The sequence below is a fragment of the Sus scrofa genome, chromosome 2 (genome assembly GCF_054392235.1).
Source record: "Sus scrofa isolate SSC_HxYL_T2T_F1_AM1 chromosome 2, Sscrofa_HxYL_maternal_Yorkshire_Landrace_v2.0, whole genome shotgun sequence".
Taxonomy (NCBI): domain Eukaryota; kingdom Metazoa; phylum Chordata; class Mammalia; order Artiodactyla; family Suidae; genus Sus; species Sus scrofa.
In genome coordinates this window covers 89,450,245-89,468,269 of record NC_139384.1, presented here as the reverse complement: position 1 = coordinate 89,468,269, position 18,025 = coordinate 89,450,245, and the positions used below count along the sequence as shown (strand labels likewise).

At 42.4% G+C, this 18,025-nt stretch overlaps 1 protein-coding gene across 8 annotated transcripts in view; it reads left to right on the top strand.

Moving 5' to 3' along the window:
* RUFY1 (RUN and FYVE domain containing 1) overlaps positions 1-18,025 on the top strand; it is a 47,211-nt gene that overhangs the window by 1,919 nt on the left and 27,267 nt on the right. For 2 of the 8 annotated variants that reach the window (XM_005654945.4, XM_021084325.2), the window contains exons 1-6: positions 3,050-3,109; positions 3,289-3,462; positions 4,860-4,977; positions 9,375-9,476; positions 11,260-11,383; positions 17,254-17,315. In XM_005654945.4, coding sequence (XP_005655002.1) covers positions 3,303-3,462; positions 4,860-4,977; positions 9,375-9,476; positions 11,260-11,383; positions 17,254-17,315 — 566 coding nt within the window. In that variant the 5' untranslated portion in view covers positions 3,050-3,109; positions 3,289-3,302. Of the gene's footprint in view, positions 1-3,049; positions 3,110-3,288; positions 3,463-4,859; positions 4,978-9,374; positions 9,477-11,259; positions 11,384-17,253; positions 17,316-18,025 lie in introns of those variants that run through there. The other 6 variants (XM_003123642.5, XM_021084324.2, XM_085013623.1 and 3 more) reach the window with 3 other exon arrangements.

Below are 18,025 nucleotides of genomic sequence, written 5' to 3'. Positions count from 1 at the left end.
GTCCACTCTGACTGCACCAGGGCCTCACCCTACCCTTCCCTGACTGCACTGCGTCACCACTGCTGGCTCAGGGAGAATTGGGGGGTCAAACTTTAAATCAAAGGACAGGGCCAGATATCCACTGGCCTACCCCAGGCTAGCAGCACCACAGCACATTAGGCAGGTACTGGGCAGGGTCACCCCCAAACAGACAGGGAGTTGCATCCCTGCCGGAAGTTGCAGTCCTCTAGGGCCATGAGAGGGCGAGATTGATTTCAGACCTCTGCCCACGTGGCCCTCCCCATGTGACAGGTACTCTTATTTTCCCCTGTTTATAAAGAGGGAAGCTGAATTAAAGAGAAGTAACTCGACCAAGTTACTTAGAAATGGCAGAGCCGGGAAAAGACAGGCTGCCTGTCAAACCTGTGCTCTTTCTTAGTCACATCACCTCCATGCCTCAATGCCTTTAAATAACTTTATACGTAAAATGCCAAAATATATACTTAGGATTTTAAATTAGTCAATTTAAAGAAAATATTAAATAACTGCCACTTAGATCTGGCAAAAATTGTGAACATGGCTTAGCAAAGGCAGAAGTGTGGGAACCAGCTTGGGATGAGCTATGAAGCTAGTCCCTAACGGTGACCCAGCTTTGAAGCCATCAAGTAGCGATGGGGAGAAGGAAATGGACCTTGGGTAGCATCCTCTGCAGAGGCCTCAGAAAAGCAGGTCAGGAGAAGACAGTGGCTACCACTCCAGCCAGGACCGGCTCATCTTGTCTCTTTTTCATTGCTCTGCTTATCTGCTTGCACAAGCTGTGGGGACAGAGATTGTTGAGAGGCAGCAGTGGAGGAGCAGAGACTGAATGTGAGCAGCACTCTTGCCAGATAAAATTTGTTGAGTGATACAGGTTTAAGGAAAATGCTGTGGAATGTTGTGGAATGCTCTGAATACTTGTTTTAAAGTGTTATCCCACGTGGGCTCTGGTAACCCAACTTGCCACAATGATTGCATTCTCTGAAGTTGTCTTGTTTGGCTTTTTGGTATTTTTTTATGGCTTTTTGGTATTTTTTTAAAGGTAATACATGGTAAAACAAAACAAACCTTACAAAAGAACACTCAGTGTAGAGTAAGTGCTCCTTCCCTAAAACTGTCCTCAATCCTACTGTATTTCAGAGTGTCTGTGCACGACATAGCATGACGTAGTATGTGCCTTCATCTCTACCCTCACAGTTTTCACACAAACCACAGGACATACACCCACACAAGGTTCTACATTGTGCTTTTTAGACTGATTCCTCCTCCTCCTCAAGGTTGAATAACAAAAGTCACTGAAGAAGGCAGTCCTTTTTAAAATTTGTTTTATTGAGGTTTAGTTGATTTACAGTGGTGTGTTAATTTCTGCTATAGAGCACTGACTCAGTTATATATACACACACACACACACTCTTTTTCATATTCTTTTCCATTATGGTATTTCACAGGATATTGAATGTAATTCCTTGTGCTACACAGCAGGACCTTGTTGTTTATCCATGAAGAAGGCATTCTTTAATTTTAAAATTATTTAGATATATATTTGCTATTAAGTAGGTGGTATGTATTATGACTTTCTCCATTGTTTTTCATGGCAAATTTTATTTTTCATGTATCAGAACACCCCTGTACAAATGATATAGTTCCTTCCAAAATGAAACACAAATAACTTTTTCATTTCACATTGCTGAACTCCTTAGGTTAGCCTTTGAGATAAGGGAAAATCCTGAAAATTAGGAAAGTGATGGTTTTCTTGTCAGTACAGAATAATACTATATCATAAGATCTTTCGAGACACCAAGGGCTATTCAAAACAAACTCAAATTTATAAAAAATCCAGTCACTTCTCTATAACTCAGAACCAGAACCCCCCGCCACATACACACACAAAAAGTCTATAGAACTCACTCCCTGGAGTACCCGTTGTGGCTTAGTGGAAATGAATCTGACTAGTATCCATGAGGATGCAGGTTCAAACCCTGGCCTTGCCCAATGGGTTGGCTCGGATCTGACATTGCTGCGGCTATGGCATACACTAGTGGCTACAGCTCTGATCGGACCCCTACCCTGGGAACCTCTATGTGGCACCGGTGCGGCCCTACAAATAATAAAAGAAAAAAACTCACTCCCTGACCTGAATACCAATTGTCTATACCAAAGGTTACAACAAATTTGCAACCCTCTAAGATGTCTATGGCTCATAGTTGCATTTTTTTTTCCTATCTTGCACAGTATAAAAGCACTTAAAATTCGCAGAAGAAATGCTAGAAGACTCTGAACGTGAAAAGCTGCTTGACAGCTGTAATAACTACAAACTAAAACATTATCCTTACCCCACCCCCACCCCACCCCAATCCCAAGTAGCAAACATTTAAAAGACTGAATGAGCTAGCGGCTGCGGAGAGGTGCGCGCCGGGCCGGGTCTTGTTTTTCCTGCCAGGACTGTTAAGGTTTATGGTCTACATTTTTAAATTATAGAGTGGCAATTTCCAGGGCTTGAGAGGACACTTCGTAAGCATTTGCTATGAGTATTTGTATTGATTGCAGACTTTTTTACTCTCAAAGCGACGATTGATGGAGTTGAAATGGGAAAGCAGCAGAGTTCATTTAATGCCAACGGTTTCATTTACAAAACGTGTGTAGAACTCGTAATTATCCACTAATTGTGGACGAAAGATGGGCAACGAGAAGCTGAGTCTGGAACTAAGGGGCGTAGGCTTCCCCGAAGACACCGACTATCACAGTCGGACGAAAGGGCTGACCCACTAAGCCGTCCCGACGGTGTGCAGACTAACCCGACCCATCCCGAAAACTGCCACCCACTGTCCCGGAACAGAGGAGTAAACATGGCGCCCGCAAACTCTGAGGGCGTGAGCTGAATGCCCCCAACAGGAATGAGAGTGGGTGGAGCGCTTTCCCGGCACGCCTTCCGGCTTGGGGCAGGGCTTCCTAGAGTTTCAGCCTTTTCATTGGTGGGAATTGTGCGTGGGAGAGACCAATCGCGGAGAATCTTGGTAAGGGCCGTCGCCGTAGCAACACGCGGAGCTACCTGGGAGAGGCCTCTGGAGTCTGACCCACAGTCCTAGCTACCAAGGTGCGGCTTTGACCTCCCTGGGTCAGAGACCGGCTGGCTGCTAACCCCAGTTAATCCGCACATCCCGCGCTTGGAGCAGACCGCCTGGACTGTCTTCCCTTCATTGTCCCGCATGTACCTTCCTCGCCGGAACAACACTCAGACCACTAACGAAGCTGTCCCTGCTTCTTGCCCTACAGCTTCCAAGAGCCAGATGATGGAGGAGCGTGCCAACCTGATGCACATGATGAAACTCAGCATCAAGGTCTTGCTCCAGTCTGCCCTGAGCCTGGGCCGCAGCCTGGATGCCGACCATGCCCCTTTGCAGCAGTTCTTTGTAGTGATGGAGCACTGCCTCAAACATGGGCTGAAAGGTGAGCCTTAGGGGGGCGTTTGGGGGGCGTGGAAATTCGGGCTAGCTGTTTGCTCAGTGTGTATTCATCAAAGCCAAACATTGTTTTGGGTGCTGGGATGACAGCAGCGCACAAAACAAGAGGGGACATTCTAGAGCAGCGCTGTCCAAATGAAATGCCATGCAAGCCGCATATGCGATGTCTAATGTTCTAGTAGCCACGTTTAAAAAAAAAGGGCGAAAACAGATGAAATTAGTTTTAATAACACATGTTATTGAACCCAATATAGACAAAATATTATCATTTTGACACATAATCAGCATACACCTTACTAATGAGAAATTACATTCTTTTCCATACTAAGGCTTAAAATCCACCATGTGTTCTACACTTACAGCACCTCTCCATTGCACTGGCTGCAGTTGAGGTTCTCAGTGGCGCTTGTGGCTAGTAACTGCCTTGGACAGCACAGTTCTAGAAGAGGAGACAGACAATAAATTCGGAAGCAAACATAATTACAGAGTGCTACCAATTCACGGAAGCAAAATGGGTCAAATGATAGGAAATCAAGGGAAAAACCTTTCGGCTAGAGCGAGAGAGGAAAGTCTTCCTGGGGGGAAATGTGAGCTGAGACTCACTGTGTTTGAGACTCATTGAGAAATGTGAGAAAGGAGTCAGTCATGCAAAAGATTTGGGGCAAGAGCCTTTCTAGAAAAACAAAACAAAACAAAACAGGCACAAGTACCTGAGAGGGACTAAACTTGCTTTGCAGAAGACACCAGGTGACTAAAGTGGGCTGAGAAGGAGGAGGGGAGGTAAGTCAGGGAAGTTGGGGTGGGCTGGATCACATAGGTTTTTATAGGTCAGGTGAGGAGTCGGATATTATTCCAAGGGTATTGGAAGGATTTTCAGCAAGGAAAAAACAAGATCTGACTTAGGGTGTTTTTTTTGGGGGGCGGGGTTGTCTTCTTTTAGTTTTTTTTTTTTTTTAACCTTGACCTATGTGGAGAACAGATTGCAAAGGTGGAGAGGTGACAATATTAAGAGCAGGGACCCCCATTAGGAGGTTATTACAGCAGTTCAGATGAAAAATGGTGATGATTGAAATCAAGCCTTGATTTTGGCATCAGGTAGGAGAGAGAAACGGGAAGGATTTCACAGGTCATCATTTGAGCTGGTATTTTATTTCATGGATAATAAATACTTGGGAGAAGGCATAGTGAGTAGATCAGAGATACCCTGTCATCAGCGGAAGGGAGAGCTCATTTGGTACCTGGCCTCTCCGAGTCCCCAAGACTGGATCAGGAGTAACCAGGCAGCTCTGCAGCATTCACTGGGCTTTGGGGAGAGAGACTGTGGGCCCCTGAAGATATTTTGCAACTTGTTCTTATGAATAACACTTCTGTTTTCCCTTTTAGTTAAGAAGAGTTTTATTGGCCAAAATAAATCTTTCTTTGGTCCTTTGGAGCTGGTGGAGAAACTTTGTCCAGAAGCATCAGATATAGCCACTAGTGTCAGAAATCTGCCAGAATTAAAGTGAGTGAGAAGTAGTTACATCAATTTGATGTTTAAAAAAAAACAAAAACAAAAAACTCCCTGTATTTATCAGTTTCTCAATTTCTTGCCGATAAAGCGTTTTCTGATTTAGAACAAACTAGCACAAGCCCCTCTTTCACTTGGACTTTAGTTCCAGCTCTGCTGCGCATCAACACTTGGGCTTGAGCAAAATTTGCCCCTCTCTGAGCCTCAGTTTCTTTAAAATGGGGACAGGGATTCCTGCTTTTCACACAAGGTGAAATAGTTTGAAAAAGTGTTGTTACCCAAAGAGTAGTCCCAGGAGGAAAAGAAGTTGTTACACTCCTGGAATCACTGCTTCCGATGCCACCGGGCAGTTTTCTGAATAATACAGTGTGGGCCAGATTTTAGATTCCAGGACAAGGGACATCTGTGAAAAGGCTGGGACTAATGAATCATTTACATTGTCTAGGTTTGTCCTTGGGATCCCTATGTATAGGCTGAAAATAAAAAACTGGACAGAAAACAGGCATATCACGGAAACTATTTAGAAGGAGCCCTGGAGATCCTTAGGCCAATGCAAAAGAGTCCCTGCAGGGTCTCCCAGGGGAGTCAACTATCCAGCCTCTGTTTCACCTTCTGCAGAGCCAGCCTGTTCCATTTTCAGGTAGTAATAATAGACACCACCATTAGCTAAAGGCCTGCCATGTGCCAGGAATGGTGCTGAGGAAATTTCATTATCTCATTTTATATGCCGGTGACAAGCCTCTAGGAACTAAACTGTTGGTATCCCTGTCTCCAAGTACGGAAACTGAGACTCAGAGTGGTTAAGTCGTTTGCCCAGGGTCTCGCAGCAAGTGAGTGGTGGAGCCAAGAAAAAAACACAGGTTCGTTGGCCTCTGAAATCCTTTCAATTCCACTCAACTCTGTTGTTGCCGAGCCCTGTGCATTCTTCTCAAGATAGGGTTTAAGCCTTCTGCTCCATCCCTGGTTCAGCTCTCTGGGCCTCTACCACTTAAGGTGAAAACCTTTTGCAGGTGATCACCTTTCACTTGTTTATTTGGTGCCCCTCTCTTGAGCCTCCCAAAAGCCTTCTGCCTTGTTTCTCCAGTTCTTTATGTGGTCCTATTGCCCATCCCCTTCCGACCAGCTCACTCCCTCGGGAGTACAGCACTAGACCTTGTACCTGGGTTGTCTGATTGGCTGGACTCACCCTCCTCCTGCACCCTGGTCTCTGTTCCCACTTAGGCACGGAGGCATTTTTGCAGTCTTATTATGCTAACAAAGAGCTTATTGTCAGCTGAACTCACTGCTTCTGCTCTCTCATTAACTCGGTGGATACTAAACAAGTAACCTGCTTAAGCGCCAGAATCCTGCCCCGTCTGCCAAAGAGGAAAAACACAGAAGAGCCCTCCTCTTCATGCCTCTGCAAGAGTAGCCTTGTTGGGACCCATGTGAGAAAAGGCTACTGCTTTCCTCCATAAAGGGTTGCGGTGTTTTTACTGTTTCATGAAGTAGTAACAAAAGTTCTGAAATTTCTATAGTGTTTTGGAAATTATAACTAGTATTTTTGAGAGGGGAGAGACTGCGTGCACTAAGGTGTTTTGAAACTTGCAGGATGAACTTTGCATCCTGAGAGGCATCTCTCTAAAGTTTAATTTCCTTGTCTAATTGAAACAAAAAATATCCTTTACAGTATGGCCTATCACCCCAAATTTCTCATTGTTTTCATGTCGTGGTTTATTATTAAATATACTGTTAACACAATGAATAAGAGTTCATTGAGTTCTCATCGTGGCTCAGCAGATGAATCTGACTAGCATCCATGAGAACGCAGGTTCTATTCCTGACCTCGCTCAGTGGGTTAAAGATCTGGCATTGCTGTGGTGTAAGTCACAGACTCAGCTGGGATCTGCTGGTATTGTGGCTGTGGCGTAGGCTGGCAGCTACAGCTCCGATTCGACCCCTAGCCTGGGAACCTCCATGTGCTGCAGGTGTGGCCCTAAAAAGATCAAAAAAAAAAAAAAAAAAAAAAAGGAGTTGACATAGTAGCACTGAGACCCAGGCAGCAGATAAGGCTTCTCTCTTTCTTTAAAATTAAAAACAACTGTTTCCCCTTATTACATAACTTTTAATTAGGAAACAAAGCCAAGCAAAAAAATGCTTCTATGCTCAGGAAAAAAAAAACCTGCAATTAAATTATCTTGGTCAAAATCCTTTTAGATGCTTTCAATGCATAGTCACACAAATACATAAGATTCTGTTTTTATTCCCCTGCACCTCCCCCAGTGGCACCATTATTGCACTCCTCATGGAAGACAGTTTGGCACTACCCACCAAAACCACCAGTGCATCTACCCTTTGACCCAGGATTCCACGTTTAGGTGTCTTATCCTGTAGATCTAATCCATGAAAATGACCATTGCAGCCTTATTTGTAGCTACATGAATGGTGCAGTCCAATACTGAAACACTCTGATGAAGCTATGAAAAAAAATGAATGAGAAATTTCCTGTGTATGGAAAAACTTTCCAAATGACAGATACTAAGTGAAATAAGCAAGTTGCGTAACAGCACATAACATTATTTTTTTTGTAAAAAGGGGAGAAAATCAGAATTTGTATTATTTTCATATGCATAGCAATGTGGAAGCAAACCTAAACTAAGATCAGTGTATTAGTGTATGGGGGAAGAGCAACTGGGGGGAAAAAAGTATTATACTGTACATACTGTTTTGTAGCCTTTTTTCCCATTTAATATAATATTTTAAACCTTTTTCCATATAAAGTATTCATCCACAACATCACTTTTAAAATTTATTTTTATTATAGTTGACTTACATTGTTCTGTCAATTTCTGCTGTACAGCAGAGTGGCCCAGTTATATATATATATATATATATATGTTCTTTTTCTCCTTCGTCATGTTCCATCACAAGTGATTAGAAATAGTTCCCTGTGCTCTGCAGCAGGACCTCGTTGCTTATCCACTCCAAATGCAGTAGTTTGCATCTACTAACCCCAAATTCCCAGTCCATCCCACTCCCTCCCCCACAACATCATTTCTGAAATGAGCACATAGCTTTCCGTTGTATGGCCCTCACTTTGGGCTTTGTGATTGTCTTCAAATTCTCATTATCTGAACAATGAAGTAGTGACCATCCCCAAGCATATATCTTTATGTATATCCTAAATTATTTCCTTGGGCTATATTACTAGATGTAGAATTTGTATAACCTGCTGTCATCAAATTGCCGGCTGGAAGAATTGTACCAGTTTATGCTCCCACCATGCAGCACATGTCAGTGTTTATTTTTCACATCATCCCAACATTAAATGTATTTTTTTTTTCCTATTTCATTTCCTTTCTTTTTTACTCTAGTTTAACTTCATTTATTGGCAAGGGGGAATCGAAATCAACTTATTGATTAAGTTGGGTGCTCTCTGATCTTTTGATGTAAATATTGACTACAGTCATACCTTTAACACTTTCTTGGATATTACAAATGTAGTTACTCTGCTTAGAAGAGAATCCTGTTTCTTCCTAAATAGTGTTATGTGTACAATTAGGGAGATTTTTTTTTTTCTTTTAATGTTTAAAACATATTTTCAAAATCACACGTGATTTGAGATTGGTTGCACAGCAATGTGAATGTACCTAACATTACTGAACTGTACACTTGAAAATGAGTAAGATGGTAAACTTTAGGGAGTTCCTGTCTTGGCTCAGCAGAAAAGAATCTGACTAGCATCCATGAGGACACAGGTTCGATCCCTGGCCCTCCTCAGTGGTTTAAGGATCCAGTGTTATCTCGAGCTGTGGTGTAGGTTGCCAACTTGGCTCAGATCTGGTGTTGCTGTGGCTGTGGTATAGGCCGGCAGCTGTTGCTCCAGTTCAACCCCTAGCCTGGGAACATCCATAGGCTTCATGTATGGCCTTAAAAAAAAAAAAAAAAAAAAAAGTAAACTTTATATGTGTATTTTACCACAATCAAAAATAAAATTGCCCTTTTGAGCTAATGCCTTAGAAACCCTGCAACACTTTAACAACTATGTTCGCTGTTAGTCTTTTGAAAGAATGGTTATCCCGTTATACAACCTAACCTATTTTCTGGCTCCCCGTGAAATTAAATGAATACATGTAAAGTTTTATCTAATTGTTTTTGTTCCAGAAATCAGGTGTTTGTGGCTTAAATTTTTTTGTCCTTTTTTTGGTGTGTGTGTGGGGGAGTACATGCCCATAATATAGACCTCAAACATTCCCCGGAGGATGCAGTGAGCCATCTCCTCAGCCTTCTGCGTTCACAGACATGTGTATGTGTTAACATGTATTTCTCCTTGGCTAAATTGGCTTTTTCCCCCTTTGTTTTTTGTTGTCGTTGTTAGGCTGTAACAGGCTCATTCTCTGTTTGAATTCCAGGACAGCTGTGGGAAGGGGCAGAGCTTGGCTTTATCTTGCCCTCATGCAGAAGAAACTGGCAGATTATCTGAAAGTGCTTATAGACAATAAACATCTCCTAAGGTATTTCATTAGCTATCTTTGCTGGTCTTTTGCTTTGTAATTAGTACACAGTTCTGTAGATCATTTGGAATTCAAACAAGGATGTATAATGTGCACAGTTCTTATTCAATTTATTACTGAATGTAACTATGTAACTATTCTGTGGCTTAGTTTTAAAATTGCAGTATTTTAGTTTTTTGAGCACTGAGGTCTAAAAGTCATTATGAACGAAGATTCACATTACTTTTCATTTTGAAAAGTCATTTTGAAGATAATTCTTCAAAAATACCTAAGATTAGGAGTTCCTGCTGTATTGCAACAGGTTAAAAGATCCAGTGTTGTCTCTGCAGTGGCTCAGGTCACTGCCGAGGCTCAGGTTCAACCCCCAGCCCAGCACAGTGGATTAAGGATCAGGCGTTGCTGCAGCTGTGGTGTAGGTCACAGGTGTGGCTCAGACTCAATCCCTGGCCTGGGAACTTCAGTGCAGCCAAAAAAATTTTTTTTTATTTTTAAAAAATTTAAAAAAATTTTAAATACCTAAAGATAGGTAACTGACAGTCAACTCCATTAAGTTTTAACAAATTGGTATTTATTCGATTGGATGATAATGGGGGGAAATTACTTTAACTAGATTCAGTGGACAATTTTAAAGTATAAAACCCTGCCTTTTGTAAGAGAACAAACCTAGATTGCCTGTTGGGGGATTTCATACTCAGTTTGTAAACTTTTTTCTTTTGGCATCAGTAAAGATGGATTGTCTATCTCTGAAATTTATGACTGGGTTCAGTTTTTATATTTATAACTATAAACATAAATAATTATTACAAGAGGAATTTTCTCCAGCATATGGGAATTTACAAGGGAAAAATCTCTCTTGAGGTAATGCTCTTGTCTGATTAAAATAAAAATATAATTTACAGCGTGGCCTGTCACCCCAAATTTTCTATTGTTTTCAAGTCATGGCTTATGATCAAATGTATCTTTACGTGATAAATACTGATTTCAAATAGTTCATATAGTTTGTCCTTTGAGTACAGTTACACTGAGTAACTTTGAGGTACAGATTTTGTTCTCATCAGCTAGTTCTTAAGACAGTAAGTTCTTATGTGTGCACACACACACACAAGATAGTAAATTAGCAAATCACTGGTAACCAGAGCAGTAATGAATGGGACAATGGATTAAGGTTCCAGTGTTGTCATGGCTCTGGTTCGGGTTCAATCCCATGCCCCAGAACTTCCGCATGCCACACGTGCAGCCAAAAATCAAAAACAGAGGAACAGCAGTAATGGATAGAGCCTCACCACACATGGCTGAGGTGCCTGGGAGGTAGGGAAGTACAAGCATCCCATGTTGTTGGGCAGGACACGGGGAAGAGGGAAGAGTTTGGATGGGGGGTGGGGGGAGCTGTGGGATCCCACTTCCTGTTGACATGAGTTTGTGTGGAAGTAGTTCACAGCCACACAAAAGAAGGAGCCCATGGGAACAGGAGGGGCAGAGTGATGTACAGGCACACAGGAGCCAAGAGGTGAGGAGGGCTGGGGTCCAGGGTTGGAACCGAAGAGTTAACCTTAGACCAGAGCAGGAGGAGCCCATTCCAAGGCACGAGAGAGAAGAGAGGCCAGAGAAGAGCTAGCAGCACTTAGAGTGGAGAGGGGATGAAAAGCAGAAGGGAGTGCCCACAGGGAAGCCTCTGGCCCCCAGTGAAGGTGGCAGCCAGGCCGTGAGCCCGGAGTGGGGAGAGGACAGGGTAGGTCTAGGAGAAGGGTGGTGCAGGCGTTCCCATCGTGTCCATCTCTTGCAGTGAGTTCTATGAGCCTGAGGCCTTGCTGATGGAGGAAGAAGGGATGGTCATTGTTGGTCTGCTGGTGGGGCTCAACGTGCTTGATGCGAATCTCTGCTTAAAGGGAGAGGACTTGGACTCTCAGGTAAAATGGGAATTTTGGAATAGCTTCTTTGGGCCAGGGATTTTTCATGGCATCTGTAGATGTGTGCTGTACCTGAGGAGGGGGCATCTGGCCCAGAACCTCTCAGCGTGCTGTGCTGGGCAGTGGGGAGCACATCTGGCCAAGGTCCCCAGGAAGGGTGAAGAAATAACATGGGCAAAGGTCCAAAGGCCCACACAGAGAGCATGGCATGTCTGGGAACAGGAAACAGTTCTCCAAGGCTGGGACACAGGATGCTGGGTGCATGAGATGAAGGCAGAGGTGGACCCAATTGTGAGGCCATCATCGCCGGGCTTCGGTTTTTGTTGCTGGAGCTTTGGAAGCCATTGGCAGTTTTTAAGCAGTGCCCTGAAATGGTCAGGCCTGAGATTGAGAAAGATCAAGCAAGCAGCCATCCAGGCCATGAGTTAGAAGCGGCCAAGAATAGAGAAAGCAAAAATATTGAGCAGGTAAGTCTGAAAGACCCAAAAGGGTTCTGGGGGTGTGGGAAGATAGACTCAGGAGAGATTTGGAAGTCAGATGATAAAACGGAGCAGAAAAGAAAGTCTGCAGTAAGGTGCAGAGTGCCTGTGGGGGGACAGCCCTCTTGCAATGGACCTTCCTTCTGCTCAGGAGCCAGGGGCCAGGGCCGAAGCCTAAAATGTAAATCAGGACCCCCTGCCCCATTTCACCCCCACCCCTCTTCAGGGCCACTGTGCCATCCTTGTTGCCATCACATGTTTAGACATGAAGCATCTAAAGCTTCCCCATTCCCTCCATGGCCAGGTCAGGTATTTGGTCTTTTGGTTTTGGGGTGTTTTTTTGGTAACCTGTCCTCTCTCTCTCTCTCTCTTTTTTTTTCCAATAGTTTTCTTGGTTTTGTGCATTGAAATTTTTTCAAAAAATACGGAGAAGTTTTTTTGAAAGGAAATAGTATCACATGTAATCCTAATACACAGAGACAGCTAAATCAGTGTTAACATTTTGGGATATAGTCTTCCAGCACATGAATAAAGGGGCGCGTGTGAATTTATATTTTAGAGGCAAGTGTTTGGAGTTTTCTTTTTCCATTAAACCAAAATGATTATTTCAAGCACAACTTTGCTTTTGTTGTTTGTTTGTTTGTTTTTGTATTTTAGGGCCGCACTTGTGGCACATGGAGATTCCCAGGCTAAGGGTCATATCACAGCTACAGCTGCCAGCCTACACCACAGCCACAGCAATGCAAGATCCAAGCCTCATCTGTGATGAACACCACAGCTCACAGCAACGCCAGATCCTTAACCCGATGAACAAGGCCAGAGAGCAAACATGCAACCTCGTGGTTACTAGTTGGATTCATTTCCACTGAGTCACAACAGGAACTCCCAATTTTGCAATTTTTTAACTTAGCATAATGTCCCATGTCAAGAGATATAAACTGTTTTAAAATGACTGCACAGTAATTCACTTTATGAATATACTGTAGTTTATTTAACCACTACTTATTAAACATAAGTTGTTGCCATGTTATAACAACATTATAAACATCCTCATGCTTCTTTTGACTGTTATCCGTTTCTTTTCTTAGGATAAATTTGGGAATTACTGTGTCAGAGTGTACATATTCTATGCGAGTGTTGTGATGATGTGTGAGCATTCTTGGTCTTTTTCAATCTGATAGGAAAAACTCTTCAGGAGTTCCCTGGTGGGTCTAGTGGTTAAGAGTTAACAATTTCACCCCTGCAGATGGGGTTTAAATCCCTGGCCTGGGAACTGAGATTCCCACATCAAGCTGCTGCACACCTTGGCAAAAAAAAAAAAAGAAAGAAAGAAAGAAAAAGAAAAAAAAACAACTCATTTGAAATTTATATTTTGAGAACTAGGGAGATCAAGTATTTTTTTTCATGTTTTATTTGTCATTGATGGTTCATCTTTTGTGATTACCTGTTCATATTCTTTGCCCATTTTTTTGAGTTTTCCATCTTTTTCTACTCTTTTATTATAGATTAAGGCTATTCACCATTTGCTATGAATTTTTTTATCTGATTTCTCTGGGCTTGTTTTCCCTCTGAACCTTTTTTTTTTGTTTTGCCCACTCAAATTTAATGGACTTTTCTCATACCTTCTGAGGTATTATACTTAGAAGGTCCTTCCACATCTAAAAATAAACCTACTTTTTCAAACAAAATGTGTATTTTTTATATCTATAAATATTCTGCCTGTCATTTGTTTGACATGGTGTGAAATGGAAATCTGGATTTCTTATATAGGTAGTAAACCAATTTTACTCAATATTATATACCAAATATTATTTTTCTACTAATTTGAAGCTCCACCTTTATCATGTGTTGAAATATCCATTATATGCTGAACTTTATTTCTGGACTTTGTTTAGTCTCTGGGTCGCTATTTTCATACCAGTAACACTGTCTTTTTTTAATTTATTTTTTTAATTGAAGTATAGTTAATTTATAGTGTATTTCTGCTGTACAGCAAAGTGACTCAGTTATACACAAATATACATTCTGTTGTATATTCTTTTTCATTATAGTTTATCATAGGATACTGAATGTAGTCACCTGTGCTATACAGCAGGACCTCATTGCTTATCCGTTCTTATATGTAATAGTTTGCATCTACTAACCCCAAATTTCCAGTCCCTCCCCAACCCGCTTCCTCCTTGACAACCACAAGTCTGTTCTCCATGTCTGTGAGTCCTTTTCTAGTCTGTAGATAGGTACATTTATGCCATATTTTAGATTCCACATATAAATGCTATAATGTGGTATTTGTCCTCTTTCTGACTTACTTCACTTAGTATGAGAATCTCTAGTTGCATCCATGTTGCTGCAAAGGGCATTTCATTCTTTTTTATGGCTGAGTAATATTCCATTGTGCATATGTACCACATCTCCTTTATCTGTGCATCTGTCAATTTGGCATTTAGGTTTGTTTCCAAGTCTTGGCTAATGTGAATAGCGCTGCTATGAACATTGGGGTGCATATATCTTTTTGAATTATAGTTTTGTCTGGATATATGCCAAGGAGTAGGATTGCTGGATCATACGATAGTTTTATTTTTAGTTTACTGAGGAACCTCCATACTGTTCCCATAGTGACGTACCAACTTACATTTCCCCAACAGCAGTAACATAGTCCTTTAATTACCAGAGGAGTGCCCACTGTGGCTCATCAGGTTGAAAGCCACGTAGTCTCTCTGAGGATGTGGGTTCAATCCCTGGCCTTGCTCTGTAGGTTAAGGATCCACCGTTGCTGTTAGTTGTGGCATAGGTTGCATATGTGGCTCAGATCTGGTGTTGCTGTGGCTGTGGTGTAGGCCAGCAGCTACAGCTCCATTTCAATCCCTAGCCCAGAAACTTGCATATCTCCTGTGCATTATTCTCTTAGTGTTCTCCTAGATTTAATATGTCTGTAGTTTATTTGAAATTTTTGTGTTTCTACTTACAAGTGACACTTTTCTGAATTTTCCTTTTGTCCCTTTTCAGTGTCAGGATTGTATTAACCTTATAAGCTGGGTATTATTCTTTTTGTCTTGTTTTCTACAACAGCTTATTAGAGTAGGAATTACTTTTATTTAAAGGTTTGTTAAAACTTAGTGGTATATGGAGTTCCCGTCGTGGCGCAGTGGTTAACAAATCCGACTAGGAACCATGAGGTTGCGGGTTCGGTCCCTGCCCTTTCTCAGTGGGTTAAGGATCCGGTGTTGCCGTGAGCTGTGGTGTAGGTTGCAGATGCGGCTCGGATCCCGCGTTGCTGTGGCTCTGGCGTAGGCCGATGGCTACAGCTCCGATTCGACCCCTAGCCTGGGAACCTCTGTATGCCACGGGAGCAGCCCAAGAAATAGCAAAAAAAAAAAAAAAAAAAGACAAAAAAAAAACCTTAGTGGTATGAATATTGCAGCTTTATGCAAAAAGCTTTATGGTCCTCATTCTTTGACCACTTTAAGTTTTTGCAGCTTTTGGTCAATTTATTTTTTATTTTTTTTTACTTTTTTGTCTTTTTAGGGCCTCATTCGCGGCATATGGAGGTTCTCAGGCTGGGGTCTAATCGGAGCTGTAGCCGCCGCCCTATGCCAGAGCCACAGCAATGCCAGATCCCAGCTGAGTCTGCAGCCTACACCACAGCTCACGCCAACACTGGATCCTTAACCCACTGAGCGAGACCAGGGATCAAACCCACAACCTCATGGTTCCTAGTCAGATCCGTTTCTGATGTGCCATGATGGGAACTCTGCTTTTGGTCAATTCATTGGTTTCCTAAGTCATAGAACAATTTTTAGTCATTTCTGTTTTTCTAGAAATCATTTGTTTTATTCACATCTATTAGTCGTATGAGAGTATTCTCTTACGGCTTTTTAAAATCTCACTTTTCTTTTTTCTTTTTTGTCTTTTTAGGGCCACACCTGCGGCATATGGAGGTTCCCAGGGTAGGGGTCGAATCAGCTACAGCTGCCAGCTTACACCACAGGTCACAGCAACACCAAATCCATAACTCATGGAGCGAGGCCAGGGATCAAACCTGCATCCTCATGGATGCTAGTCAGATTGGTTTCCGCTGAGCCACAGCAGGAACTCCAGGATCTCACTTTTATAACTTGTGATATCCAGCGGTGGCCAGTTAGCTCAGTTGGTTAGAGCATGGTGCTAGTAACTTATGATATTATGCACCTGGTGGAGAATCTGTCTACTGTGTTGGACTCTAAGAACCAGGTCGGGAGTTCCCGTCGTGGCGCAGTGGTTAACGAATCCGACTAGGAACCATGAGGTTGCAGGTTCGGTCCCTGCCCTTGCTCTGTGGGTTAACGATCCAGTGTTGCCATGAGCTGTGGTGTAGGTTGCAGACGCGGCTCAGATCCCGCTTTGCTGTGGCTCTGGCGTAGGCCGGTGGCTACAGCTCCGATTCGACCCCTAGCCTGGGAACCTCCATATGCCGTGGGAGCAGCCCAAAGAAATAGCAAAAAAGACAAAAAAAAAAAAAAAAACCAGGTCATGCTTTTATTCATCACTCTGCTTTGGGAGGAGGGCTTTATCTGATTTCTAACCCAGTAATTTCTGCTTTGGGTGTTAATTCTTCCTATTGTTGCCTTTTTCCCCATTGAACTACATAGAATATATATATTTCTTTTTTATTACTTAATTTTTGTCTTATAAAAGAAATGCATGCTTATTGAGAGAACATTAAGCAAGTACCGAAGTGGATAGGAGTTCCTCTGTGGCTCAGCAGGTTAGGGACCTGGCCTTGTCACTGCTGCAGCTCAGGCCACTTGGCTGAGGTATGGGTTTGATCCCTGGCTGGAGAACGTCCACGTGCCACGGGCGCAGCTAAAAAAAGAAAAAAGAAGTCGATACCAGGTGGTAAAACTTCAGAATATTACCTTAAATTCTGAATTTTTAGTAAATTTTTCTTCCAGAAGGTAATGAGGTTATTTTTCTTTTGGTTTTTTACTTTGATTGATTGCTACTTTATAAGCTGGTTAGCCTAACTGTAGGAAAGAGCTAAGAATGTAAATACCTTGAATTTTAAAGATTGTTAGATGTATAGAAAGTGGGAAATTTTATTTTTCATTTAAACTTGTGCATTCTGGAGTTCCCATAGTGGCTCAGCGGAAAGGAATCTGACTAGTATCCGTGTGGACACAGATTTGATTCCTGGCCTCGATCAGTGGGTTAAGGATCCGGCATTGCCTTCAGCTGCGGTGTAGGTGCAGATATGACTTGAATCCCAAGTTGCTGTGGCTGTGGTATAGGCCAGCAGCTGTAGCTCCAATTCAACCCCTAGCCTGGGAACTTCCACATGCCACGGGAGTGGCCCTAAAATAGTAAGTAAATAAATCAATAAACAAACAAACTTGTGCATTTTATTTCTGTCAGGTTGGAGTGATCGATTTTTCTCTCTACCTCAAGGATGTGCAGGATCTTGATGGTGGCAAAGAGTAAGTTCTGCATTGTCTGCCTTCTTCACATTTTTAATAAGTCTCGTTACCATCCATCACCATATGTAGTTACAAAAAATTTTCTTGTGATAAATACTTTTAGGATCTCTCCTAAAAGTTTTCAGGATTTAGCAACTTGCAAATATGTATTACAATATTGTTAACTGTAGTCACCATACTGTACATTACATCCCTGGGACTAATTATTTTATAACTGGAAGTCTGTGCCTTATCACCACATTTACCCACACCCCCAACCCAGCCTCTGGCAACCACCAGTGTCTGTGAATTTGGTTTTTGTTTGTTTGTTTTTGTCTTTTTAGGGCCCCACCCATAGCATATGGAAGTTGCTGGGCCAGGGATTGAATCTGAGCTGCAGCTGCAACCTACGCCACAACTGTGGCAACTCTGGATCCTTTAACCCACTGTGCAAGGACAGGGATCAAACCTGCACCTCCACAGCAACCCGAGCTGATGCAGTCGGATCCTAACCCACTGTGCCACAGTAGGAATGCCCATTTTTTTCTTCTTTTTAATGCCTTGCAGGTATAAATTTGTCAGTAGCATAATTTGCTTTATGGTTTGTTTGGTTGTAAATGTGAAGGCATTATTATATACTTAAGTTGCCACTGGACTTATTATTTGATCCTAGTGTACCTTGGATGTCTTTTCATGCCACATGTAGCACTACTTCATCCTTGTTAGAGCAT